Below are 26,636 nucleotides of genomic sequence, written 5' to 3' on the forward strand. Positions count from 1 at the left end.
CAGGGCTTAACCACAGTTCCTCTTAACTTGGATGTATCCTTGCAATTACAAAGGCCCCTTTTTCAGCTTCAACCACCTTTTAGACACCAACACCCCAAATTTATCCTGTGGCAAATACTCATGACACTTCCTGGGGCCAGAAGGGCCAGCAGGTATGTGTGCTCTGTTCTTTCAAGCATGGAAAGGTTGGCTGAGTTGTACCTCAGAAGAAGGCCTTTTATGTTTATAGGCAGTGTAGGATTACCCAATAGGCAAGGTAAACATGGGCTTACTTGTGCTAACGTGTAGCAACCACATCAAAGATTCTGTTTCTAGGTTAGGACTGGCATTTGTTTCTCTCCAAACCCTACAGCACATTCCTACAGAATCAATACCTCTTTTAAAATTTATAGTCCCTGACAGGGATAGAATACCTAATAAACAAGGTAAGCATGGGTTTACATGTGCTTTTGTACTAATCTGATGAGAGCAATTTCATATTTTTCTACCACATCAAAGATTCTGCTTCTAGGCACGGCTGGTATCTGTCTCTTTCTCACCCTGATAGCACATTCCTTCAGAATCAATGCCTCTGACAGGGGCAGAGTACCTAGTAAGCATAGGTTTACTTGTGCTTACTTAGTAATCTGCAGTGAATACTTTCACATGTTTTTATGACAGATATAATTCACCTGTATTTACAAAAGGCTGAGGGTGGCTTTGCATGGGTAAATGAGCATTTTTAAGGAAGCTACTTGAGTACACCAGGAGGGGCTGACCCCACAGGAAGCCCTTCTATTGGAGTGAGGAGGTCCTGCTCACATAGCTGTTGCCAAGCAAGCTGGACTGGGTAGGCTTGTTCATCTTTCCGCTTGGTAAATGGGGAGTCCTGGTGTGGTGCTGTGGGCTAATGCGCCAGGCTGCAAAGTCGTTTGAACTGCAAGGTCGGTGGTTCAAGCTCATCAGCTGCTCCTTGGAAACCCTATACAGGGTCACTATGGGTCAGAATCGACTCAACAACATTTAACAACAACCACCACAACAATCATAGGGACAGCTGAGATAGCAAGCCTAACTCTCTGTCCTCTTTGGGCATTGTGTGCTTGCCCTTGATCATCATCTCAAATATGCATAATCCTGATAGGCTAAGATTACAAACAATTAACAACCCTGAGGGGGAGATGCTGGAATGCAAGACCCTGGTGGGAGCCACATGGTTGGGTACTGGTGGATATTTGGGGTATTAAATAATCTAATTGTTCAGGCCACTGATGTAGGCCAAGTCTTACAAAGATCCTTAATGGTTGATCCTGACCTGTTCATTGACCTCCAAAGATCAGATTGAGCTGAAAATGGAGATACAGCATCCAGGGACCAAACCATGGCAGTGTGTGAACATTCTTCATCTTAGGACTTATGTACGTCTTCGTTTTATAGGTGGAAGCTAAGTCCTTCATATACAGATGGAGCAAGAACACAAACTTTGCAGAGACAGTCCTGGGTGTGAATCTCACCTTTCCCTGAGCATTGCTTTGTGACATCTGGCAAATGTCTTAACTTACCTGAGCCTTATTTTCATCATCTGCAAGATGCAGAGAATGATATCTGGTTGTTATTGCTGATGACAAACTTTCGGTTTTCCATAAGTCCATTCACGAGTTTTTGTACACCTCCTTTGTGCAGGGCCCTGGGTTGGGGCTGGAGAGCTACAGTGAGCAGAATCAGGCAGGCTGTTGGCCCTCCTGGGCTTGGTGTCAGTGTGGTTTGCAGCCTGGTGAGGCTGCCTTAATAACAGCTCTGAATCCAAGAAATGGAGAGGACAGGCCCTTGACTACTTAGGGGCTGTACTCTCTCCCCCAGCTTTGTATTCAGTGCTGGGTCTGTCATCAAAGAAGATGATCTCCAACATGGTCTGGTAGGTGTGAAAGTGTGGCCTCAGCCAGAAGCAGGGGGCTGCTCTTAGCTTCTCAGTTAGTGTGGGTCTGACATCAGAACTGATGCAGGGACCCTTCCGTGAGGATCTTAGTCTCTGAACATCCTCATGGAGTGTAGGACCGCACAGCTCCAGTGCGGGTTCTGGAAGAACAAATGTTAATCAGACTCTGGTACAGCTGAGTGTCTAAGAGCCTAGAAGGGCCCAACTGATGTCTCTGGGTCAGGGCCAAGTTGCAGTGGCAGGTGGGTACATTTTCTAGTTGCTATGATGATGGGAAGGAGCTCTGGTAGCATAGTGGTTACAAATTGGGTTGCTAATCTCATGGTCAGCAGTTCAAAACAACCAGCTGCTCTGTGGGAGAAAGATGAGGCTTTCTGCTCCCATAAAGATTTACAGCCTTGGAAACCCTGTACAGGGTCGTTATGAGTAGGAACCGACTCCACGGCACATAACAACAACATGATGATGGGAAGTGCTGAATCTGGGAGGAGACTCGGTGCACTGCCTTGGGATATGTGGAAGCAGGAGGGGTTCTCATTCTTTCATTCAACAAACATTTATTAAGCACATATTCTGTGTGACACACTGCGCTAGGCACTGGGGATTCAGCAGGAAACAAGCTAAACAGTTTTGCCTTCATGTTACTTACATTCGAGTTGGGAGCAATGGTTAAGCTCAATGAGTTAAACATATGCTTGTTTCTATCAGCTGCTGTTGAATCAGCACCCCAACTCATGACAGCCCCATACACAGCTGTTGTGATCTATGGGGTTTCCATAGGCTGAGTTTGGGAAATAGACTTCTAGGTCTTTCTTCCTAGCGCATCATAGTCTGTTGAACCCTATTCAGAATCATAGCAACATGCAAGCTTCTAATGACAGATGAGTGGTAGCTGTGAATAAGGCACACAGACCGAGAACTAAGCTTTGGTCTCTTGCAGGAAGATAAAAATTTTACCATGGAACCAACAATGTCCCACATATACGAGGGGTTGTTTTGAAAATTTTATGTGAAAACATAATGAAAAGATAATAAAAATTTTCCACAAACTTTTTCAAATCCCCTTGTATTAGATGGTGATAAATGATCAGGTAGAAAATAGTGCAGAGAAAGGAGGGATAGGAAGTACATAGGGAATGTTGAGATTTTCAGACACAAAGGCAAAAAGAGGTCTGCTTTGAAAGGATCATAAAGAACAACCTGCAGAAAGTGAGGGGAAGGACTGAGTGGCTCTGTGTAGGAAGAACATGCCCAGACATGGGATCACAGGTGAAAAGGCACAGAGGTGGGGCATGTCTGGTGAGAGTGAGGTCAGCCTGGGTAACAGGGGCAAGGGGAGACTGTGGTTGGAAGTAGGTCAGAGGTTAACCAGGAGCTGGCCACCCTGGACCTTCCAGGTTGCTGGAGGACTTTGGTTTTTACTGTGAGATGAGGACTCTGTGTAGAGGAGTGACAAGGTTTCAACAGGATCAGTTGGGCCACTCTGCAGAGAACCGGTGGTAGGGGGACAAGGGCAGAGCAAGGGATCAGTTAGGAGGAGACCATTACAAGGGTCCAGATGAGAGGACAGGGACTTTTATCTGTTTTGTTCTCACTTTGTCCCAGTACCTGTACATGTGAAATTATGAATGAACTGTTGTGTGCGTTCCAGTCAGTTCCAACCGATAGCGACCCTGCATAGGTTTCTGAGGAGAGATGTTGACCTTTTGGTTATCAGTCCAGTGCTTATCCAACAGAGCCACACCAGGACACCATGAATGAATTAGTGATTCCCAAATACAAGTGCTGCACCACTGCTAGGTGGGGCTCCTGATACCCGGGTTTCTGATGGGCAGGTAGGGCTGGCCTTCAATATTAGATGGAAATGCATTTGGATGCAGATAACAGAAACCTAACCAACAATGTTGTAAACCAGGAGAGATTTATTCGTAGTTATAAGAGTTGTGGAGGAGGGTGGATGCTGGCATTGGTTTGGCAGCTCAGCTGACATCTATCTCTGTGATTCTCTTGGCCTTTTTCTTATGGTAGCAATTTGGTTGCTGTGACTCTAGGCATCACTGCCTTAGCGAAAACAAAAAGGAGGGACAGAAAAGTGTTGGTCGTATTGGTCCCTTTTATCAGAAAAGCATAAGTTTTCCCAGAAACACCTGTAAACTGCCTCTTGTCATTGGCCATATTTTGGTCATATGGCCATCCCAAGTGCAAAGGTGGCTGGGAAAGTGAGAATCTGGATTTTCAGCCTGTGCGGTGGAAGGCAGTAAGAGAGAAGCAATTGGAGTTGACCGTTAGAGAGTGAACTGAGGGTGCCTGCCATTGCTTCCCTGGACAACGTGGAGCTCGACGTCCCTTCCAATTCAGGGTCTTCCCCTCCACCTTCACAGACTTCATGTGTGCTGTCTCCATGAGTACTTGTGGGAACCCCGAGTGAGATCCCAAGTATAGCTGACAGGGTCCTATCCTATCCTGGACACTCAGTCTTGCTTCTCTTCACATGTTTGCACAACACATAGGCCCCTGTGGCTAACTTCTTCAGGGGAGTGGTGATCTTTACTTTGAAATCATGCGTCTTTTGCCCTACCTTTCCCTGGCTGACATTTAAAACAGTATCATCACGATTTCAACAGGATGGTCACATTCAGTTCCCTTTTAGAGCTTGACTCACACACACACATAGGTAGCATGACTGCATTTACACTCCTATTCTGGCACCGCACATAGGAAAAGGACAATGTCTCTGGTTACCCTCCAGCCACCTAGGTGACCCGTTTTTCTCCCTTAGGCCCCCCTCCACTTCCAAGAACGATGCAGCAACCCAATGGTGACTCATTCTGGTACTTTGGGGAGGTGAAAAGAAATATTTTTTCAGTGTGGCTCCTCTACCCTCTAAATGGCTGGTTTATAAAACCAGGAGCAGGGATTTAATTCTTCAAGGGAAAAGAAACAGGCTGGGTTTATCCTCTAAGACTTTATAAATGGGATAGGAGCCAAGGGTTCAAATAGCGGGTCTCACATGGGAAAGGAATTTTGAGGAAGAAGACTAGATAAATTCAGTGGAGCTGCCCTGGAAGCTAGAAACCAAGGAGACGGGGGATCTGAGGTGGCAGAGACTGGGAATGAGGGTCTAAAGGGGTTTGTTCATAAAGGTGGCAATAGGGTCCTCAAGCCATTGTTGATATTTCTAAAGCCTGTTAGAAATCATTGTAGTTTGACTCTTCATGAGGCTCTGGGAATAGATCTCAAAAAATTCGTTTTTCTTGTTTGGCTAGAATTGTATCACAGCAGTGTGGGCAACCCAGTAAGAAGTACAGACTGGCAATGATATACAAGTCTCTGGGGAAAACACAATCACATCGCCAAAGCAATTTGCTAGACAAAAGTCTTGCCATGTCTAGAGTCCTGGGAGCTACAGAGACAGGATGAGAACTAGGTATATATGGGGGTGGGAACCCCCAGCACAGAGGTCCCTAGGTTTTGTAGGGGCAGGGATGCAATTTCTAATAGTTATCACCACTGGGCACTCTAGCCTTGCTGCTCAGAGTATACGCTCTCCAAACCAGCAGGCACAGCATCACCTGGGAGCTTGTTAGACATACCGAGCCAGTCCCCACCTAGATCTACTGAACCCAAACGGCAGTTAGAAGAGCCCCAGGTGTTTCGTGTGTACAATAAAGTTTGAAGCGCACTATTCTAGATTTCTAAGGAGCTTTGGTAGCATAGAGGTTTGAGTCAAGCTTTTTACCTCAAGGTCAGCAGCTTGAAACCACCAGCTGTTTTGCAGGAGAAAGGTGAGGCTTTCTGCTCCCATAAAGACTTACAGCCTTGGAAACCCTATACAGGGTTGCTATGAGTCGGAACCGACTCCACGGCACATAACCACCACCACCATTCTAGGTTTCTAGGAGCAGGAATGCTGCAGCTTTGACCAGCTGTAGTTGGAACGTCTGAACAGGGAGGCTTCAGGGAGGAGACAGTAAGAACACAGGTGGGGCCAAATCTGGAAAATCCTAAAGAGCAGTCGTTCAAGTGTTTATCCAACCCTGCCAGCCGCAGTGTGAACCACAAGGCGCACCTGAAGGCTGCCCTGCCTTCGCCTCCTCACACACATGCCACCTGAACTTTCCTCCCCTCTGTGGCTTTCCCCTCTGAGTTGTTCCGTTTGGCTGCTTCACACCTGGCAGCAGGTAAAACCTGCAGAGAAGTTCTCTGAGAGCTCAGAGACGCTGAGCCACAAGGGGCCTGGGAAGCTCCTGTTGGGAAGGACCGAGCAACTGGGTGACTCAGTCAAAAAAGAGATCTCTGGAGGGCTCAGAATTCCCTTCAGGGAGAGACAGAGGTGGTGAAAGCTTTCCTGGCAGTAGCTTCCTTGGAGCAGGAGGGGTGGGTGCTGAGAAAGAAAGCTTATGAGGGTCAGGCCCTATGGATGACGCATTTCTATGGGAGCAAGCATGAACATCATGCATGTCTCCAGCAGGAGTGCCAGTACAGAAGGGCTGGAGGTGGGTGTGGGAGCCCCTACAGCCAGCGCTACAGCACTCTCTCTTCACTTGTCAGCTTGGCGATTCTCCGCAGGTTTTCCCTGACTTTAATAAACTCAGGGGCGTGATCTTCTTCCTTTTCCGGCTGTTTTTCCAACTAAAGAGGAAAGAAACAAAAGTTCAGAGTAGGTGGTACTAAGAGCGTTTCCTATTCCCAAAAGCCACCGAGTTTGGACAAAGGGTTCTTCTCTCAGTGGGAAATATAGCCAAATATAGATTTTGCTCCCAGCCCACAGAACATGACCAAGTTCTTTTAAAATTAAAAAAAAAAAATTCTGCTGTTGAGTCAATTCTGACTCACAGCGACCCCATAGGACAGAGCAGAGCTGCCCCACAGGGTTTTCAAGGCTGTAAAATCTTTACAGAAGCACAATGCCTCCTCTTTCTCCTGCAAGCCTAGTTCAAACCACATATTTTGCTGGGGCTCAGCTCTCCAGTTTCTAGAAAATGAAGACTGCCTGATTCTCAGGGTTGTGTGTGTGTGTGTGTGTGTGTGTGTGAATGACCTCAGAATCAGTGTACAGTACATTGGGCTGATGAGAAACAGATTTAGAGAGAGGAAGCCACTGGCCCAAAACTACACAGCAAAGTGTGTAGCAGAGTGAAACTTGGGACAGTGGTCCAGTACTCTTTATGATCAACTTCCTCCCTTTCTTCAGCTGTGGCCCGATACAGAGTTCCTCCTTGGGCCAGGAGGCAGCTGGCTGGCCTTGGAGGAGGCTGGGGCTGGGGCTGGCCACTCCACACTCACCTGGGTCAGCCTCTGCTGCCGTCTTAGCAGCTCCTGCTCAAAGGGACACTGGAGCCGTTTGGCTTCCAGCTCTTCCTTCTTCTTCTTCATAAGCTGGTTCCGCCGGCGATGCTCCAGCACACGCTGTAGCTCTGGTTTGCTATCCACACCAAGGCCTCTGGGGTGGAGAGAACTGTCAGGAGATGCCCTTACCTCCCTCCCCACACCCCATCCCCCACGTCTCAGGGCTGATAGCAGTGACACCAACCTACATTACCGATGGATGTAACTCTCCCAGCAGCCCTGCCTATTTCAAGAGAAGGGAGAGGATTCTAAGGTTAAAGGCACGAGTGCAAATCACAGCTACTGAAGGTGCTGAATGAGGATTCAAACCTGGGCCTCTCTGACTGCAGACACTAGGTTTTATGTTGTTTCTGGTGATTTTCTAAGGATAAGCTTATAGAAGTGGAATTGTTGGAACAGTTCCTTTAAAAGATGTTGCCTACATATTTCCATCTGCCCCCTAGAAAGGTTAGCCAATCAATACTTCTGTTCAATGGATTGGCCAAGTGGCAGCATCAATGGGCTCAAGCGTGGTAACAATTGCAAGGTTGGCCCAGGATCGGGCAGTGTTTCGTTCTGTTGTGCATAGGGTCACTATGAGTCGGTACCAACTTGATGGCACCTGACAACAACAACTGCCACCAGCCAATTTTTATAGACTTGAGGGTCTGGTAAGCCAGAAATCATATTCTGATTTTCATTTGTGTTTGATTATTAGTCTCAAGCAACAGCCTTTGACACAGAAATTATTAGCCATTTGTAGCTCCTCTTTTGTGAACTAACTATGCCTAGCCTTTTTTAGTATGTACTTGTAAGGGATCAGGCTGCTAACCTCAAGGTTGGAAGTTCGAAACTACCAGCTGTTTCGCAGGAGAAAAATAAGGCTTTCTGCTCCCGTAAAGATTTTAAGCCTCAGAAACCCTGTGCAGGGTTACTAGGAGTCGGTACCGACTCCACGGTACTTAACAACAACAACAACAACAACAAATTTGTAAGGGATCTATATATATATTAATTTGTAGCTGTTTTTTATATTGGAACTATTTTCCCTGGCTTTTTAGGTTTTTGTTTTCTATTATGGTGGTGGTTTTTGACATTAGAAGGGGTAACTATAAAAGAAAACCAGAAACAATTATCATGAAACAATACTAAGAAGAAAGGAAAAACAAAAACAAAATATAAAAAGTTTCTGCTGGAAGGTCGTCACACATAGTTGAAATAAACGAAAAACAAGAGTCAATACCAGAGATGGCCAGCAGAGGGAGCTGCGAAAGCGCATGTTAGCATTTGCAAGCAAATGGGGATCAGCGAGAAAGTCCAGCTACTTTCTCTCCCACTAAACATTCTGACAGCTATGAAGTTCTCTCTCTGCCACCACCTTTATGGACCTGGAGTCCATCTCACGCAGTGTACTACTCTGGAGGAATCACCACCATTGCGGGTCTCCCCTTTCCACTCATGTCCCTCTAATATTGCACCATCGCCTCCCTCCTCTCCCCCGCCGCAGGCCAGAGGGGTCTTTCTGAAGCCCTGGCCAGCCAGACCATGTGCCTTTCAGAGTTCACACATCTCTCTTGGCCACAACTTACAATCGACACCTGGGCCATACTGAACTATGTGTCTTGTCCGTTTGTTCACATTATTCCGTTTTCCAAAAGCATGCTTCCCTCTGCCATCCCCTGCCACGTCCTCACTTGGGTGACTCCTGCTCACTCTACTGGCCTTAGCCCAGGCACCACGTTGGCCCTCACCTCCTAGGTACCTCCTTAGGAGTCACATTCCCGTTTCTATTCCATCAAAGCAGCAGTCATAGCACTTTGTTATGCATCCCCCCCACCCTGTGAGGACAGACGCTGGCTTCCATTCCTTCTTGTATGCCCAGATCTGAGCACAGCGCCTAACAGGTGCTCAGGAAACCTATGTGAATGAAGCATGAAGTCGGTGGCTGTGTGTGGCTTTCTGGGGCCCTCCAGTTCCTAAGATTCCACCAGGGACTGGACCTCCAGGCAGGCCCCCCTCCTCAGCCTCCAGGGGCCCCAGGATGACTGACAGGCCCCCACCTTCTGTGGTTCATAAGCAGCTCTCGGTGCAGCTCCTGGTGGCTCCGGGAGGCCTTCACTGGGTTCAGGAGCTTCTTGGGTTTGATGAGCTCTGGATTCCACTCTCTGTACTCCGGCCGAGCCATCAGGCCACCGATGTCTGCCCGCTCCCTCTGGATCTCCGAGTACATGGAGGCTGTGGAGATAGGGAGATGGGCAGAGGAGGAAGTCAGAGCTGGGCCCAGAATCTCACCCATTCCTGTGGGGCTCTGATAACCAGCGGCTCTGGGAAAGCTACCCGACTTTTCTGAGCCTTGCTTTTCTCATCTGTAAAATGGAAATGACAAGTGAATCAGTGTTCAGACTTGTACATTTTACAGATGATATTGTAAAATGTCTGGGATAAAGATGTCAAGTGATACTGGATCACAAAATAGGAGCTGACACACGCATGCAGTTTGAGCCTGACTTTGTAAGTAACAATTTACACTACAAAAGGAACTAGGAGCCCTGAAAGCACAGTGGTTAAGTGCTGGGCTAATAATGGAAATATTTGAACCCAGCAGTCATTCCATAGGAGAAAGATGTGATAACTTACTTCCATAAAGATTAGCTAAAGTCAAACCCACTGTCACTGAGTTAATTCCAACTCATAGTGCCCTTCAGGATGGAGCAGAATGGCCACACCAGGCATCCAAGGCTGTGATCTTTACAGAAGCAGACAGCCTCATTTTTGGCCATGGCTCATTGGTGGCTTTGAACCATTGACCTTTCAGTGGGAAGCACTTTAACTGCTGCACCTCCAGAGGGTGTCCCATAAAGATTGACAGCTTTGAAAACCTTATGGGGGCAGTGCTACTCTATCCTAGAGGGTCTCTGTGAGTTAGAATCAACCTGTCAGCAATGGGTTTGGTTTGGTTTTGGATAAAAGGAGTGATGTGTGAGTTTCTGTTTTTCAATGAGTTCCTAGAAGAAAAGGAGAGCTATTTTAAAACAGTATTATGCTGAGGAGAATTTGGATAAATACAGTGAAAAACACAAAGTACCCCCTTGCTTGTCTAGCTTTGTTGCCCACTGTTTCATATTTCTTCATTGATGTGCCAGCTTTTCCATTTCTCTAGATCAAATTCCAGAACTTCTGCATCCTGATTACAAAAGAATGGCTGTCGTCTTTATGAAGGTATCTGGCTTCTCAGTGACCTCATTCTCACTATGTGGTTAAGTACCATCGAGTCAATTCTAACGCATAGAAACCCTGTATACGGTTTCCCACTATGTTGTTGTTAAGTACCATCGGAGTCAATTCTAGTGCATAGCAATCAGGTATACGGTTTCTGAGGAATGACTGGTGAGCTTGAACTGCTAACCTTCTGGTTTAAACTGACTTTGCAGTCCAGTGTATTAACCTACAGTGCCACACCAGGACTCCCACTTCCACTGCAGCAGCTTGAAATCTGCCAGTTTTCTTGAAATTCAAGAAGAAAGGCTCCTTCCTCTAGAGGCTGGCACTGTGTATTCATGAAATGCCCCCAAACCAAGTCTAAGAGAAAAATGGACTTCTTAAAAGAAAAAAGTCTCGAGGGGGTGGACATTACCATTATGCCTTACCATTAGTTGATAGTAATTGCAGTAAAAATATAAGCACTGAGCCTGCCCCTTTCATGAGTCCAGGTGTTCTGAAGGTGAGCTGCTGTAAGGGACCAGGTACTGGCAGGACTGGTATATAGCAGACATGCCCTAACTATCTGTCATTGATAATAAAGCCTCTGAGGTTGTACAGAGGATGGAATTAATACTAAGAGACGTGGTGACTGAGAGGGATGGGTGTGTGTGTGTCTCCGTGTCACATACCAGACTTCTGACAAGGGCCAGATTGTCCCCTTGAGATGACCACATGCTGCTCATGGACAGACCCTCACTTCTTCCCCCAACTTGGCGGAGACTGGAAGCCATTCACTGCCTGAATAGGGTTTTATGGATGTACACTTCTCCAGGTAAACTGCACAGGGATGGTGTTATATGCAAACAATGCATGTGTATAACAGCTCTTCGGGGTAAATCAAATGCAGGAGGACTGGGCTTGATGGGGTGTCAAATGTAAAGTGACATGTTGGAGAGACAACATTCCACTGTAGGATGCTGTTAGGAGACCTGAGTGAGACCACATATGTAAGGTACTATGAAAACTAGAAAAAAATGTTCATGATCCTTTTTGGATGTAGCCTGATTGTCAAAAACAGTGATATAGCTGTATTTTTTCTTTTCTTGAATTCATATTCTTAGAATTGTTTCTGAAATGACAATTCTAATGAATTTTACTTTCCTTTCTCTCTTTAATAAAGCTAAATTCATTCTCAGGTTATAACTTCTCTAGTTGTTTGGTTCTTAAAAATGACAGTGAGGGTATTTGGTGGTGTTACTCCTAAATGCCATAGTTACATAAAAGAGCTACACTTGACAAAATATACAGTTGACTATCAATCCCCTCCCCACCATTGTTTTTTCAAACTGTGAATTTCCTGGTGTGGCGCTTTAGAATAAGCACTGGACTACAAGGTTGGTTTGAACCACAAGATCGGCAGTTCAAACTCACCAGCCACTCCTTGGAGACCCTATACAAGGTCACTATGAGTCGGAATCAGCTTAACGGCACTTTACAACAACAACAACAACATACTTTTAGTTAAGAGTGCCTGAATGACACAATAGTTAATGGATTTAACTGCTAACTGACAAGCTGAAGGTTTAAGTCCAATCAGAGGCATCTTGGGAGAAGGATATAGCAATCTACTTCTAAAAACTCAGTTACTGAAAACCTATGGAGCACAGTTCTCCTCTGACATGTATGTGGTTGCCATGAAAGAATCAGAAATGACGCAATAGTAACGGAAAAACAGTTTTTTTTCTCAGTGGATGGGATTAAGTTCTCTAGGAGCCAGTGAATTAGAACACAATGATTCAAGTTGGAGTGTTATGTTTTTATTTTTTGAGACCTGTCCTCATTACCAAGTCCTATCAATCCTTATCTGAGTAAGTCTCAGCTACACTCTTGCTTTTCCATGCCTCAGAGGAACATCCTGCCCAGGTCATTATCATATCACATTTCAATAACTGTTGCAGTTTCTTACCTATTGACCCTGCCTTCAGTCCCTTTGTGCCCCAAGCAATCTTTCCAGAGCCACACAATTTTCACTAGTCACACTATCTTTTAAAAGAAACATGTTGCTAAAGTGATAAGGCAGGAAACAGAAATAAAATATACAATTTAGGGAAAGGAAATGGCAAAATTAATATTTCCACGAGACACAGTTACATATTCCAAATCCCCAAATATGTTGTTGTTGTTGTTATGTGTTGTGGAGTCGGTTCCGACTCATAGGGATCCTGTACAGGTTTCCGAGGCTATAAATCTTTATGGGAGCAGAAAGCCTCATCTTTCTCCTGTGGAACAGCTGGTAGTTTCAAACCGCTGACCTTAAGGTTCACAGCCTGATTTGTAACCACTATGCTACCAGAGCTCCTAAATCCCCAAGGATCGTAACAGAAAAACTTGGCACTAATAAGATAATTCAATAATGTGGTGAGATGCAAAATAAATGCATAAAATCAAAGCTTCTCCATAACAGGAAATATCTACTGAAAAAATGCATAAAACATTCATTCATACAACTTTCACAGAAATTTACTCAAAATGGATCATAGACTTATATGTAAGATTAAACACTATACAACTTCTAGTAGTAAACATAGGTGAAAATTTAGCTCATCTTGGGTTTGGTGATGAACTTTTATATGCAACATTAAAAAACAATCCATTAAAAACTCTAAAAAGGATAAGTTGGACTTCATTAAAACAAAAATATTTCTGCTCTATGAAAGCTATTGTTAAGACAATGAAAAGACAAGCCACAGACTGGGAGGAAAGTATTTGCAGAATACATACCTGATAGAGAACTTTTATCCAAGAAATACAAAGAACTTGTAAAATTCAGTAATAAGAAAACAAACACCCAATAACATAAAATGGGCAAAATGTCTGAAAAGAATTCCACCAAAAGAAGATATACAGGTGGTAAATAATCAGATGAAAACATGCTCCGCATCTTATGTCATTAGAAAATTGCCAATCTCAACAATGAGATAATACTTTGTTGTTAAGTGCCGCTGAGTTGGTTCTGACTCATTGTGACCCTGTATAGGGTTTCTGAGGAACAGCTGGTAGTCCCGTGTTGATCCTACAGTGCCACATCAAGAGTCTTGCATTCCTATTAAAATGGCTGACATCCACAACGCCAACACCACCAAATGTTGGTGTGGATGTGGAGCCATAGGAATGCTCCTTTACTGCTAGTTCAGGCATTTTGGGAGACAGTCTGTCAGTTCCTTACACTGCTACATATACGTTTACCATTAGATCCAGCAATTGAGCTCTAAGTGAGATGAAAATGTATGCCCACATAAAAACCTGCGAACATATGTTTATAGCAGTTTTATTCATAATTACTCCAAATTAGAAGCAATCAAACTGTCCTTCAATAGGTAGGTGAATGGATAAGCAAACTGTAGTACATTCATATAATGCAGTATTATTCAGTGATTAAAAGAAAAGACTTATCAAACCACAGAAAAAGACTCGGAGGAATCTTAAATGCATAGTAAGTCAAAGAAGTCAGTCTGAAGAAAGTTACATAACTATGATTCCAACCATATGACATTCTGGAAATGGTAAAACTAGAGCGACAGCAAAAAGATCAGTGGTTGCCAGGGAGCCAAGGGGAAACGGCAGGTAAGAGGTGGCACACAGGGCATTTTTACAGCAGTCAAATATTTTGTATTACACAGGCATTATTTATGCATTTGTTGAAGTCAGTGGAATTGTGCAACACAAAGAACCCTAGGACTTTAGTTAACAGCAATGTATCAATGAAAGCACATCAGTTGTAACAAAAGAACAACAGGAAGGCAAGAAACTGTATAAGAGAAACTGTATGCAGTAAAGACTGGGTAAACAGGAATCCTGCTTTATGTACGGTTTCGCTGTAATTCTAAAACTGCTCTAAAATTTAAAAAGGGACACTTACAAAATTCATTCATCCCCTAAATGGTTGACTTCCTATAGTTTGTCGAGTGCTATGATAGGTACCCTGCTGGTTAACCACTTGGCTGTTAACTGAAAATTTGGTGGAACAGTGAATTTACTTAATATGTCTTCTCTAGCCATGGTCTTTGTAACGTTCACCAAACGATTGTTGGGACCATGCAAATAGGGTCTATGGGACTCTAATAGGAGGATGGTCAGTTTTGCCATCCTACTAGGTTTCCAAGGAGTCATCTCAGATGTAAGAAAAGACAACCCCAGGATCATCGAGAAAGAAGCCCCACATCGGAGTTTGAGATCTCTGTGTGGAAGCATGGTGGCAGCACAGCATGGAGAGATAAGAGTGTAGTGGGCTTCCTGGTCCACTGAACCTGAAATGCTGAGTGTCTTTCGGCAGGTGGCTGGCTTGCAGAATTGGGTGCTCTTTAGGTATCAGCAGCCCTAAAGGAGCATGTAACATTCACACAAGCAAGACAGAGGCCAAGGGGCCACGTGGCTAAGAGGCTGAGAACCAAAGAGAGGCATGTCTGTGGTGCAAATGAACAGAGACCTGCTATATCCCAAGTGGTTTCTAATCCTGAACTGTCCTCCCCTTTGATGTAGGATAACCAGTGGAATGCTAACTGTAACATCAGTGGTTCAAATCCAGCAGCCTCTCCTTGGAAATCCTATACAAAGTCGCTATGACTAAGAACCAACTCAACGGCACTTAACATCACCACCAACTTCCCTGATGTTGTTATAAGTGCCGTTGAGTTACTTCTGACCCAAAGCAACCCTGTACAGAGTTTCCAAAGCGCAGCTGGTGAGCTTGAACTGCCGATGCTGTAGTTCAAACTGACTTTGTAGTCCAGCACATTAATCCAGAGTGCCACACCAGGACTCCAAATTGTCTGTGAGTTCGGCGTGGTCATTGCAATGGACTACCAAGCCTAGCAGAGAAGCAGAGCACCATGGGAGGGAAGGGTGGTATCAGACAGGATAAGAAGGTTGGAGGGTGAAAGCATGTCTGACCTCCACCTCGTAAGAATCATCCTTGGGCTGATTTGGTGTAGTCACACATTGCCTCCAAGTCATTTAAGCTGTGAGAGAAATATGTGGCCATCTGCTTTCATGAAGATTACAGTTTTGGAAGTTCTCTGCCCTGTGTGTGGCCACGAGTCGGAAGTGACTGGACAGCAGTAGAATTGTGTTCAGTTTGTGCTGACACTGGGCCCACCTGGCCAATCCAGGTATTCTCCCTCTGAGCTGGAACAGACTCTATGGTAGTGAGTCTGGGTTTTTTGTTGGAAAGAGCCCAGGTGGTGCAGTGGTTAAGTGCTAGTCTCCTAACTGAAAGGTTGGTGGTTTGAACCCACCAACTCCTCAGCAGGACAAAGATGTGGCAGTTTGCTTCCATCAAGATTGTAGCCTGGGAAACACTGTGGGGCAATTCTACTGTGTCCTATGGGGCTGCTGTGAGTCAGAACCGATTTAACAGCAGTGGTGTTTTGGTGGCAGGTACTTGGGTACTCAGAGGTGAACCAAATAAGCAAGTACCTGCTCTCAGAGCTGACTTCTAGCAAGGCAAATAAGAACATGTACACAAACCAATACAAATAACTACAAACTGTGACCAGTTCCATGCAGGAAACAGGTGAGCTATGCCAGAGGAGAGTAGGAGGAACCACTGTCAGCCTCTCTACGGAGGTGACACTCAATGTAAGATCTCAGTGTTGAGAATGAGCAGGGGGGAGGCTGTGTGGGGCAGAGGGATAGCATGTGTGATGTGTGTACCTTGAACAAGCGTCGTCTGTTCAGGGAACACAAAGGCGCAGTGTGGATGCAGTGGTGTGAACGACAGGAAGAGTGTTTGGAGTGGGAGAGGTGGAGGGGTGGGTTCTAGCCCAGGAGAACTGATGTGTGATTTGATTTTAAATAAAAGGTCATTCTAGCAGTGGTGTGGAAAAAAACTGTCAGCAACAGGGTTAGGGAATTCTTTGTGTAACTTTAGTTTCTTTCAATTCCAATGATGTCTGTCTGTCTCTTTTCCATTAAAATCCAGAGGAAAAGCATCTGCCTGGCCTGGCTGAGAATCTTCTTCACCCCTTCAGCCAGCCAATGGATTGGCTGCCCTGGAACCAGACCTCACCCCAGCAGAACCACCCAGTTGGCAGGGTTCTGTACGAACAAGAGCCCCTGTTCTTTTTTTTTTTAATTAAATGTTTTTATTTTGGATTGAGTAAAAGTTTACAGGACACATCATCAGCTTCACATTCAACCATTCATATAGCTTGTTTCATTACATTGATTATTATCCCTTCCATATATCATCAGTTAACAGGGTTTCTCTCTATCCTCTTTAGCTTTTTTTTTTGGATGGGGGCGGGGACTTGCCTTTTTGGAATTTACAGTCTCGGCTTTTAGGGAAGGTTTTTACATTTGTCTGTGGATATCCAGGAGCCCCTGTTCTTTGATGGTGCAGTGAGTTAAGCATTTGATCGCTAACTAAAAGGTCACATGTTCAAATCCACCAGCTACTCTAGGGGAGAATGATGAGACTTTTCCTCCTGTAAAGATTTACAGTCTGAAATCCCATGGAGGATTTCTGTTCCTTCCTATAGGGAAGGTCTCTATGAGTCAAAATCGACTCAATGTCAGTGGCTTTTTTGATTGGGTAAAGCATGTGACTGCTAGCTGAACAGTCAGCCATTCAAACCCACTGTGTGGGAGCCAGATGTGGCAGTCTGCTTCTGTAAAGATGTACAACCTTGGGAACCCTATGTAGCAGTTTTACTTAGTCCTTTAAGAATTGGAATCACCTCAACAGCAGCGGGCTTGGTTTTTGTTCTTGTGTTAACATGCTGTTGGTGTTTTGAAATTCTTTAGACCTTTTGAACAAGGAGTCCTGCATTTTTATTTTTCACTGGGCTCTGTAAATGACACGATAAGTCCGGCACCCCAGCTTCAACAGTGCACTTCCTTTTTTCTTTTTAATTCATCGAGAAGTTGCCAGTGATGTTTCTTTTAGGCCAGGGTGTTGGAGTGGGTGAAGGAGACATACATGATCAAGGACCTGGAGATTTCTTCGGTCTAGAGCTGTAGTCCGGGAAACCCTGTCTTTGCTGGTCAGGATGCTGAACTCTGGCAAATGACAGGCCTGAGATCTTTGTGCACACACACACACACACACACACACACACACACACGTGTGTGTGTGTGTGGTAGCAAGGGGAAAGGGCTGCAGGGGTTCCCAGCTGTCCTACCTTTTAATTAAACTAAATGAGGCTTCCATCTATTTGGGCACACATAGGGTTACCAGGAGGTGGAAGCAACTCAACAGCAATTGGGTGACTAGTCTTTGTGGACGAGCCTCACACAGATCAGAAAAACACAGGCACAAGAGATCAAGGAAACCCAAGGTTTCCTGGGGTCAGCTGGGCCTCCGGGGTCACTTTACAGTGCTACTCCTGCCAGGGCTCTGAGGTTGCTGGGGTTCCCTAAGAGGGCCAAGTTTCTGTACATGGAGGATTCTCCATAGTGGAAGGAAGAGGTGAGGTGAGAGTCTGACAGGGCAGCTCCCAAAAGACAAAACTAAGAGCTGGGGGATGAGGAGGACAAGACAATACCAGGAGGCAGTTTTGTGGCTAGTTACTATTCTTCACTGGTTTACAAAGAAATACAACCAGTGCTACTTAGATGTGGATTTTAACTCCAGCTCCACAGTCTCTACAGCAAGCGGCCCAAATCCTTGCTTTGGAATACAGCTGCGCCCACTCATTTGAGCAAATGTCAGAGACCGCCTGGCCCTTGGCAGAAAAAGTTTGCTGAACTCTGCTTTTCATCTGTACTTCCCCTCTGTCAAGAGAGATGATGGTAGCAACCTATCTCATGAGGTTGTTGTAAAGCAGGTAATGAGGGGACGCTTGCAAAGTGCTTGGCAGAGGGTCTGGCATGCAGTAAAATGTGCCGGGAGTGCTGGTTACAAGGGCTGTACTGCACAATCCTGGGGTACCACTGCTGGAACCTGTGGTGTGGCCACTCCGTTGACTGTTACTATCAGATCCTATTAATAAATCCTATTTCCAGTACCAGATTCAGCCTTCTCTTCTTCCTCCTTAAACACAGCATTGGTCATTTCAGTGCATCTTAACCTTGGCTGCATGTCAAAATCATCAGTTTTTAAGTGCCTTCGAGTCAGTTCCAAATCACAGCAACCGTGTATAACATTTCCGAGGAGCAACTGGTGGGTTTGAACCACCAACCTTGCAGTTAGTAGTCCAGTGTTTATCCTACAACACCACACCAGACCTCCCCATATCATCAGAGGAAGTTTAAAAATGATGACCCCTTAAAAAAATACACAACAGGCTTACTGATTGGCTAGAGAGTGGTAGTTACCATTCAAGTCTGAAAATGAACTCACTTCCATGGCTCAATTCCCAGCCAAACAATGGAGAGGTCTATAAAGGAACAATAAAACTAGTAGGGTACACATATCTTAGAATAATCAACCAATTGAGATCCAAAGGGCGGCATTTGCCCAGGACAAAGTTCAGAAGGATTAGGGAAGGAGGAAAGGAACAGGAAACACAAGGAGAACGTGGGATACAAGATAGATGAAACAAAATGTGCATGAACTGTTGAATGGAACCTTCATCCAACTCAAAGTAAAAAGAAAAAGAGAGGACATTGACAAACCAAAAGAAACACAAAAAAAGTTGATGCCTGGGTTCCACTCAGGGATTCCAATATTATTGGTTGGGGTGTGGGTGGCGTGGTGGGGATCAGACTGGGATTTGGGAGTTTGGGAAAGTTCCCCAGGTGATTCCAACTCAGTTTGTATGACTGAATTTAAAAGAAAAAAACTCTTTGAGCAATTTCAGCTGACTGTGGGTGAGCTGGTTATTGCAGGTAGATCTGATTTCTCAGGAACCCTCTTTCTCAGTTAAATCACAATGCTGTGAAGACTGGGTAAGATGGCACAAGTGGATAGTAGACAGGGTAGAGGCAGCCACAGCTAATTGTCTTGCATGACTACATTATGGTAAGTCATTGTCACGTCCCATTGTCTGTAGAACTGGCCTGTCTTTCAGGCATAGTGAGAGGATGGAGGAGAGGTTGAGAAATGCTCACTTGGTTCATCCCTGGTTCCGCTCATGACCCTAAAGCCCTCACAGCTTCTCCTTAAACGTGTCGCAGAATGTTCGCTTCATACCAAGCAAGGTTCAGCCAAGATCACAAATTGCTCCCAGTGCAACCTTAACAGGCTGCTAACATTACAGGGGTGGCTTTACTACCAAACATCTGCACCTCTGCAATTCAGACAGAAGGGAAGTGGCACTAATGGAGACTGAGGTCCCACTGCCTTCTGAGAATTGCCATGGGATCCCAGGTTGTCTAATGCTTTTATGCGCCCTCAGTCTATCTCTCTTCTTTTCTGTCTCTGTTTTGATGGCATCAATTATAACATGACACTTAAACACAGTAAAATGATCACAACAGAGGTTTTGGAGGGAGACTGGGTTGGAATCATGTGGCACCTCTTCCAGCTGTGTGACCTTGGGCAAGTAGCTTAACATCTCTGAGCCTTTGTACAGTAGGGAAAATTGCAGTATCTATTTGTGGCACTGCTGGATAATGCACTTGATGGCAAGGTCAGTTTAAGTCACAAAGGTAGTGGTTCAAACCCACCAGCCACTCCTCGGAAACCCTATACAGGGTTGTTATGAGTCAGAACCAACTCGACTGCACTTAACAACAACAACTTACGCTATAGCTTGAAGGGGGATGTTAGATAATGTGCCTCTCAGAGTGATGCTCAGCAGAGACAAGCGGGTCTCACTATCCCATACGAACCTGTGTTGAGCACCTGATATTTAACCTAGCACTTCCTACTCACCTTGACCTGGATCTCACAATGGCTCTGAGAGGTGGGCAGCAGTACTATTTTATTATCCCATTTTATAGATGAGAAAACTGAGGCTGAGAGGTACAGCTACGTGTCCCAAGACACAGAGAGATTAAGTGGTAAAGCCAGGACCTTGTAACTCTAAATTCAGAGCTCTTGCTATTGCTCCACTATTTTCTAGGTGTAAAGTGTCTTTCAGTTGATGAAGCAGGTTCACATCTTTTTTCTCTCTCTGGACTCTCAAGAAATCCTACTGAAGAAGAGACACTGTGAATGCATTTTATCAGTGAGACCATGGAGACCTGGTTAGCAGACATTCACTGGGCAGCCATAGCCTGTCCTCAGCAGCTTTGGGTTTCAGCCAGAATCCATAGGTCTGTGTGCCCATGGGGTCCTTGTAGTTGAGGAGAGGACCAGCTGGTGGCTTTCCCTCCTTAGGGGTGGTGGTCAGGGGTCCCCTTTGTCTGCCTTCCCTTTCTAGCCCTTGCTCTGTTCCTGATCACTACAGACAAGTTCAAAACAGACCCGAGACTCCCTCGATTCAGCATTCCACGGGATGGAGGGTCAAAGGAGAAAAGAGACTTTCTCAAGAGCCAAAGGAAACAGAGGCATTGAGTGAAAGTGACAAGTGGTCACTGGATTTGCTGACACTTCTGGGTTTTTTCTCCCAAGGAGGAGAGTGTCCATAGCAGCCTTCCAGCAGCCTACTTTATAGATTCTTTCCCATATGGATGTGCATGCCCACGCATTGAGAAAAAGAAATTATGACAAATTTCCTGAAAAATTTGCCTTGGGTTCACTGTGACCACCTGCTTTGTGAAGAGAAGGTCTGGGTGGACATTAAGGGATTTGAATTAATTCCATATCAGAGACCAAGGCTGGCCATGGTGCCTGACCAGGAGGTTTCTCAGCAAGGAAAGCAGCTGATCAGGGAACAAGGGTCAGCACATCAGATATTCCTGCTGGACCACTAGTGATATTCCATGTGGTAGATGCCTCCACAGGGAAGACCCATGCAGGTACTTACCACCAAAAGAGTGAACAGAGTCCAAGCCCCTCAGAGACACGGATGTTGGGGCTGCTTAGCGGCCAGGGCACCACCTAGGCTTGGGAACTGTTCAAAAAGTAATACACCAAAGGCTACATCCCCCAATTTCTGGTCTACTTCCAGAGTAGAAGACAAAGTTGATGACAAAAGTCACCAAAAAGAAAGGCACCTAACAGGTATTGGGCATTTGCTATGTGCCACACACTGTATTAAAGGAGCTCTGGTAGCGTAGTGGTTACGAATCGGGCTGAGAACCACAAGGTCAGCAGTTCAAAACTACCAGCTTTTCCGTGGGAGAAAGATGAGGCTTTCTGCTTCCGTAAAGATTTACAGCCTCGGAAACACTGAACAGGGTTGCTATGGGTGGGAACCAACTCCACAGCATATAACACCACCACCACCACACTGTATTAAGCACCTTACAGCCATATCACATGAAACCCTTACAACAATCTGAGGAGGTAGGTACTACTGTTACACCTTTTTACGAAGAAAACTGAGGCTCAGAGAGGTCATCTAATATCCCCAGACTACACAGCCAGTGAATGAAGGAGCTAGAATCTCATCACCTGATGCTCAAACACTGTTTTTCTAGATGATACCATCCTGTAGCACTCTGATTATTTAAAGAGGTAATCCCCCACACACATCACACACGCACTGTGTAATGGACTCGGGTAAGTTCACATCATGCACACATTCCGATTCATCAGTGCATGTAGAAGACAAAGATCAACAAGGATGTAGGATTGTATATAGGTGCTCCCCCACTTTATCTCCTATCCTTTTCCCAAACCTAGTGTATGAGTTTACACGTATTGGGACAAGAGCCCACGTACCTAAACTCAAAGAGCTCAGTGCTCAAAGGATGCCCTCCCTCCCTTCCACCTCCTGAAACAGCAACCAGCTTAGCAGGTGAAACAGAATAGACACGGTCTTACTTCTCTGGTAGAGTCCAGGTGTTGGATAGGGAACTGAGAGCAGTATGGCTGGATTCCTCAGTCAGCCGGGAAGCCCAGGACTAGTAAAAAGGGCCGCCTCCAAAGGGCGGGTTTTAAACCCCTAGGGATCTGAGGCAGCTGTCCTGTGCCAACAAGTGAGGCAGCTTTGCATTCCTGTTTATTCTGGTATCAATAAAAAGGAACTGTTACTATGGTAACCAGTATTTCACTTGGTACGTGGCCACTTCCATGATGCGGAACACGGTGTCCAAGTGACACGCTTGAAAGACACAAATAAATACCTATTTTGTTAGATTGTTGAGGAATAGAAAACATGGAGAGCTTTGTTCTGAACAAGGTGGCTGACGTGGAGGAATTTCCCTTGCTTCTACTGGGAGGGTCAGGCCAGAGTAGATTCTGACATTTTCCCCAGCGAAGGGGAAGCCAAGCTTCAGTAAAGAATTCTTCAGGAGAGAGCAGCTTTTGGGGTGCGAAGTGGGAGTAGGGGGTTTTAAGGAGTGTGAATTATACAGCATTGGGTCAGGTCTTAGAGAAAAAAACCAAATGAACCATCAAGTTGCCATGGCCACTTGGTTCTGACTCATGGCCACTCTCTATGCCAGAGGAGAACTGTTATCCATAGAGTTTTCAATGGCTGAGGTTTGGGAAACAGATCACCAGACCCTTTTTCTGAAATCATTCTGGAAGAACTTGAACCTCCAACTTTTCAGTTAGCAGCCAAGTGCATTAACTGTTTGTACCACCCAGGGACTCTGGACCAGTCCTTGTTGTTAAGTACAGTCAAGTCAGTTGTGACTCATAGTGACCCTGTATAGGGCTTCTGAGGAGTGAATGGTGGGTTTGAACCACTGACCTTATGGTTCGCAGTCCAGTGCCCATCCAGTAGTGCCACAGCAGGACCAGTCCTTAGCCATCCACTATGAGTTGAAAACTGGATACAGGCTATTTTATTCAATACGCTTCACTTCACAGTGGACCCCACAGGGCTTTGCACAGGAAAAGCATGGGAGAGTGGAGGTGACTCTGTCTGGGACTGAGCAGAATTGTGTCAGCTCTGGCTCTGGTATCCACTCAATGCCTGAGAACTGTAGTTTTTGTGTTTGTGAAATGTGGAGAATAACAGGGTGTTTGGGAGATGACAAGATGACATTGATGAAAGTGAGTAGTATTTGCTCAGCAAACAAGTTTTTGTTGTTACAGAGAGGGCTGGACTCCACGTTATCTGACCATGTATCTCTGCGTGTGTCAGAATCTGTCTTCCCTAACTGATGGCTCTGTGGATGAATGTGTACATATACAAATAATGACAGTAGACACCTCCACAGGTCCTGCTGAGTGCCTGCATATAATGGAAGCATGCTCCTACTTTTAGGATCAGCTTTCACTTGGAAATATGCAAGTGTTTTCCAGCTTTTATCATTATCCTTACTCCCCTAATTGTTACATCTAACAATTAAAACTTGACCCTTACTCCAACCTTAGTTTCTCATGAACAGTTGTTGACTACAAGGCAATATGACCCAAGACATACAGCAAATGTGGATCTTTTTGTTGTTAATTGCTACCGAATCAGTTCTGACTCATAACGACTCTGTATAGGGTTTCTGAGGAGTGGCAGATGGGTTTGAATTGCTGACTATGCGGTTAGCAGTCCAATGCTTATCTTACAACGCCACATCAGGACTTCTCAAACAAGGATAGGGCATTAAAATATAATTTTTGTAATCTTGGCTTATATTACTTAATCATAAGCCTTTATTGAGTACATACTGTGTTCCTTGGTGCTGTTCCAAGTTCTGAGCTACAGTGTGAACAAGACAGACACTATCTCTACTCTAAATAAACCAATATTCTAGGGGAAGGAGACAATACATAAGGAAATGTCAACCTGTGATGAACGCTGTGATGACAGGAGGACTGGGTATGGTGACAGGGGGTGACTGAGAGCTTAGGAAGGGCAGACACTGAGGAGACGGTATCAGAGAGTTCTTGATGGTGAGAGAGAGCGTCAGGTACGGCAAAGCCATTAACACAGAAGAGCAATCCAGGCAGAAAAACAGCTAGTGTGGAGCGCCCAGGACGGGAATAAGCGTTGTATGGCCAAACTCAATACACCAGGGCTGAGAGTGAGGGTGGGTGGGAGGTGGGGTGAAGAGCTGAACAGTGAGCAGGTTATGGATTATCTTGGGATCCTGCATCAGGCAGACTACTCTGGAGTCTCTGAAACTCAGAAGGTCATAAATTATCAGATATAAAGTATCTTTCTGGAAAGATCATGTGGTTCTTTTTATTTCTTTTTCTACATCCTGCTTCTCTTGAGGTACTGTGAATAACAGTATAGCCTTTCCTCCAGCCTCCCACACTAGGTGGTTGAACCTCATCAAACTCTCATGGTAAAAGACACAACTAAGTTCTTGTCTAATCACTCTTTGCTGCCCTTGGTTCCTGCCCACATGTTTCTCTGCTCCTTAAATCAGTGTTTGCACATGTTTTTCTGGGGCCTAGGAGTTCCAGAGTGTCACAAATGGTAAAGTGCTTGACTACTAACCAAAAACTAGAGGTTTAGATCCACCCAGAGGCGCATGGAGATCTCATTCCTGGCGGTCACAGCTACGGAAAGCGCCATGGAGCCCAGTTCTACTCAGATAAACATGGGGTCACCATGAATTGGGATAGGCTTGAAGGCAATTTAAATTTATTTCCCCACCCCCACCCCACCCCCAGTGGCTTATTCGAACCAATCCTAAAGCCCTCTGACAGTTAGAGGGGTAAGAGGGATCCTGGGGCAGGAGAACTTCTTAAAATTTCCACTCACTCTGTGGAGAAGTTAGAAGCCAATAATTCGGTTGACATTCTAGGTGGCACAAATAATCAAGTGCTCAACCACTAGCCAAAAAGACTGACGTGCCAAACTCACCCAGAGGTGCCTCAGAAAACAAGCCTGATGATCTGCTTCCCAAAGGTCCAAACCTTAGTCCTATGGAGCAGTTCTATTCAATGGCAGCCCACTGCTCCAATAACCTGAGGGGGAAACTCTGGGAGTCCCTGCCAGCATCTTTGGAAGATGCTGATGACAGTCCCCAAGCAGCCAAAAGCCAAGGAGTCAGGCAGGAATCTCCCAAGGCTGGGCACCATTTCCCCCAGGCAGTTGGGACTCCCTGTACTCCTTCCACTAAAACTCTTGTCACAAACCTTGCAGACTGCCAATTTTAGGGCAGGCACCTCATCTGATTCTTCTTGGTATTTCTGTCCCAATACCAAGATGCTCAATAACAGCTGTGGACCTGAAGACACTAAAACCTGGATATCCCTGCATTTGTTACAGTGCCATTTTGTTCTCTCTAAGTGTGTGTGATATCAGTGATCATGAACAACCATCTCCCAAGCCACACCCTACCAACACGAGATTACGCTACACCCCAAAATGGGACAGAAGCAATAAACACATCTATTCATTGACCTGAAAAGATGTACACTTCATACTTTAGAAAAAAGCAAACTGCAAAATCACATGTACTAGGGTCCCTTTTTCTCAAGATTACGAAGTTAGCATATGCATTGCAGAACCAATCTGGAAGCACATACATTAACTTGTTAATAGATATCAATTTCAAATCAATGTATCCTGATTCCTAGACAGTATTTGGAATGTGTGTTACAAATGCAATTACTGTATGAGCATTGTTGTTGTTGTTAAGTGCCGTGGAGGCAGTTCTAACTCATAGCAACCCCGTATAGGGTTTCCAAACAGCAGCTGGTGGGTTTGAACTGCCGACCTTGTGGTTCACAGTCCAGAGTGGATCCTACAGCACCACACCAGGAGTCCACATGTGCATAACCAATTTTATTTTAAACAAAAACAAAAACAAAAAAATGAAGAATTTATCTAAAATCCGAATAAAACCAAGCCTACTCCTGTCAAATTGATTCTAGCTCACAGTGACCCTGTAGGGCAGGCGAAAAAGCAGGTTACCACATCTTTCTCCAGTCAAGTAGCTTGTAAGTTCAAACCACTAACTGCCAAGTGCTTAACCACTGCGCCCTGAGGCCTATTCCAAGAATCTACCTTGTTGTTAAGTGCTGTAGAGTCAGTTCTGAATCATTGTTGTTGTCAAGTGCCACCGAGTTGGTTCTGACCCATAGCTACCCTGGATAGGGTTTCCAAGGAGTGGCTGGTGAGCTTGAACTGCCAACCTGGTGGTTTAAAATGACTGTGCAGTCCAGTGCATTAACCAGCAGTGCCACACCAGGACTTCTCATAGTGACCCTTTAACGGGATTTCCGAGGAAGGGTTGGTGAGTTTGAACCACCAATATTGCAGTTCAAATGACCCTGTGGTCCAGCACTTATCCTACA

At 45.2% G+C, this 26,636-nt stretch overlaps 1 protein-coding gene across 1 annotated transcript in view; it reads right to left on the minus strand.

The window, feature by feature from the left end:
• FAM107A (family with sequence similarity 107, member A) overlaps positions 1-26,636 on the minus strand; it is a 139,167-nt gene that overhangs the window by 105,022 nt on the left and 7,509 nt on the right. Inside the window, exons 2-4 of the mRNA XM_006862122.1 lie at positions 9,304-9,478; positions 7,202-7,358; positions 6,444-6,547 (exon numbers count right to left, since the gene is read on the minus strand). Of these exons, the coding sequence (XP_006862184.1) occupies positions 6,444-6,547; positions 7,202-7,358; positions 9,304-9,478 (436 nt within the window). The remainder of the gene's footprint in view (positions 1-6,443; positions 6,548-7,201; positions 7,359-9,303; positions 9,479-26,636) is intronic.

This window comes from Chrysochloris asiatica, unplaced genomic scaffold (genome assembly GCF_000296735.1).
Source record: "Chrysochloris asiatica unplaced genomic scaffold, ChrAsi1.0 scaffold00046, whole genome shotgun sequence".
In the NCBI taxonomy this organism is placed as follows: domain Eukaryota; kingdom Metazoa; phylum Chordata; class Mammalia; order Afrosoricida; family Chrysochloridae; genus Chrysochloris; species Chrysochloris asiatica.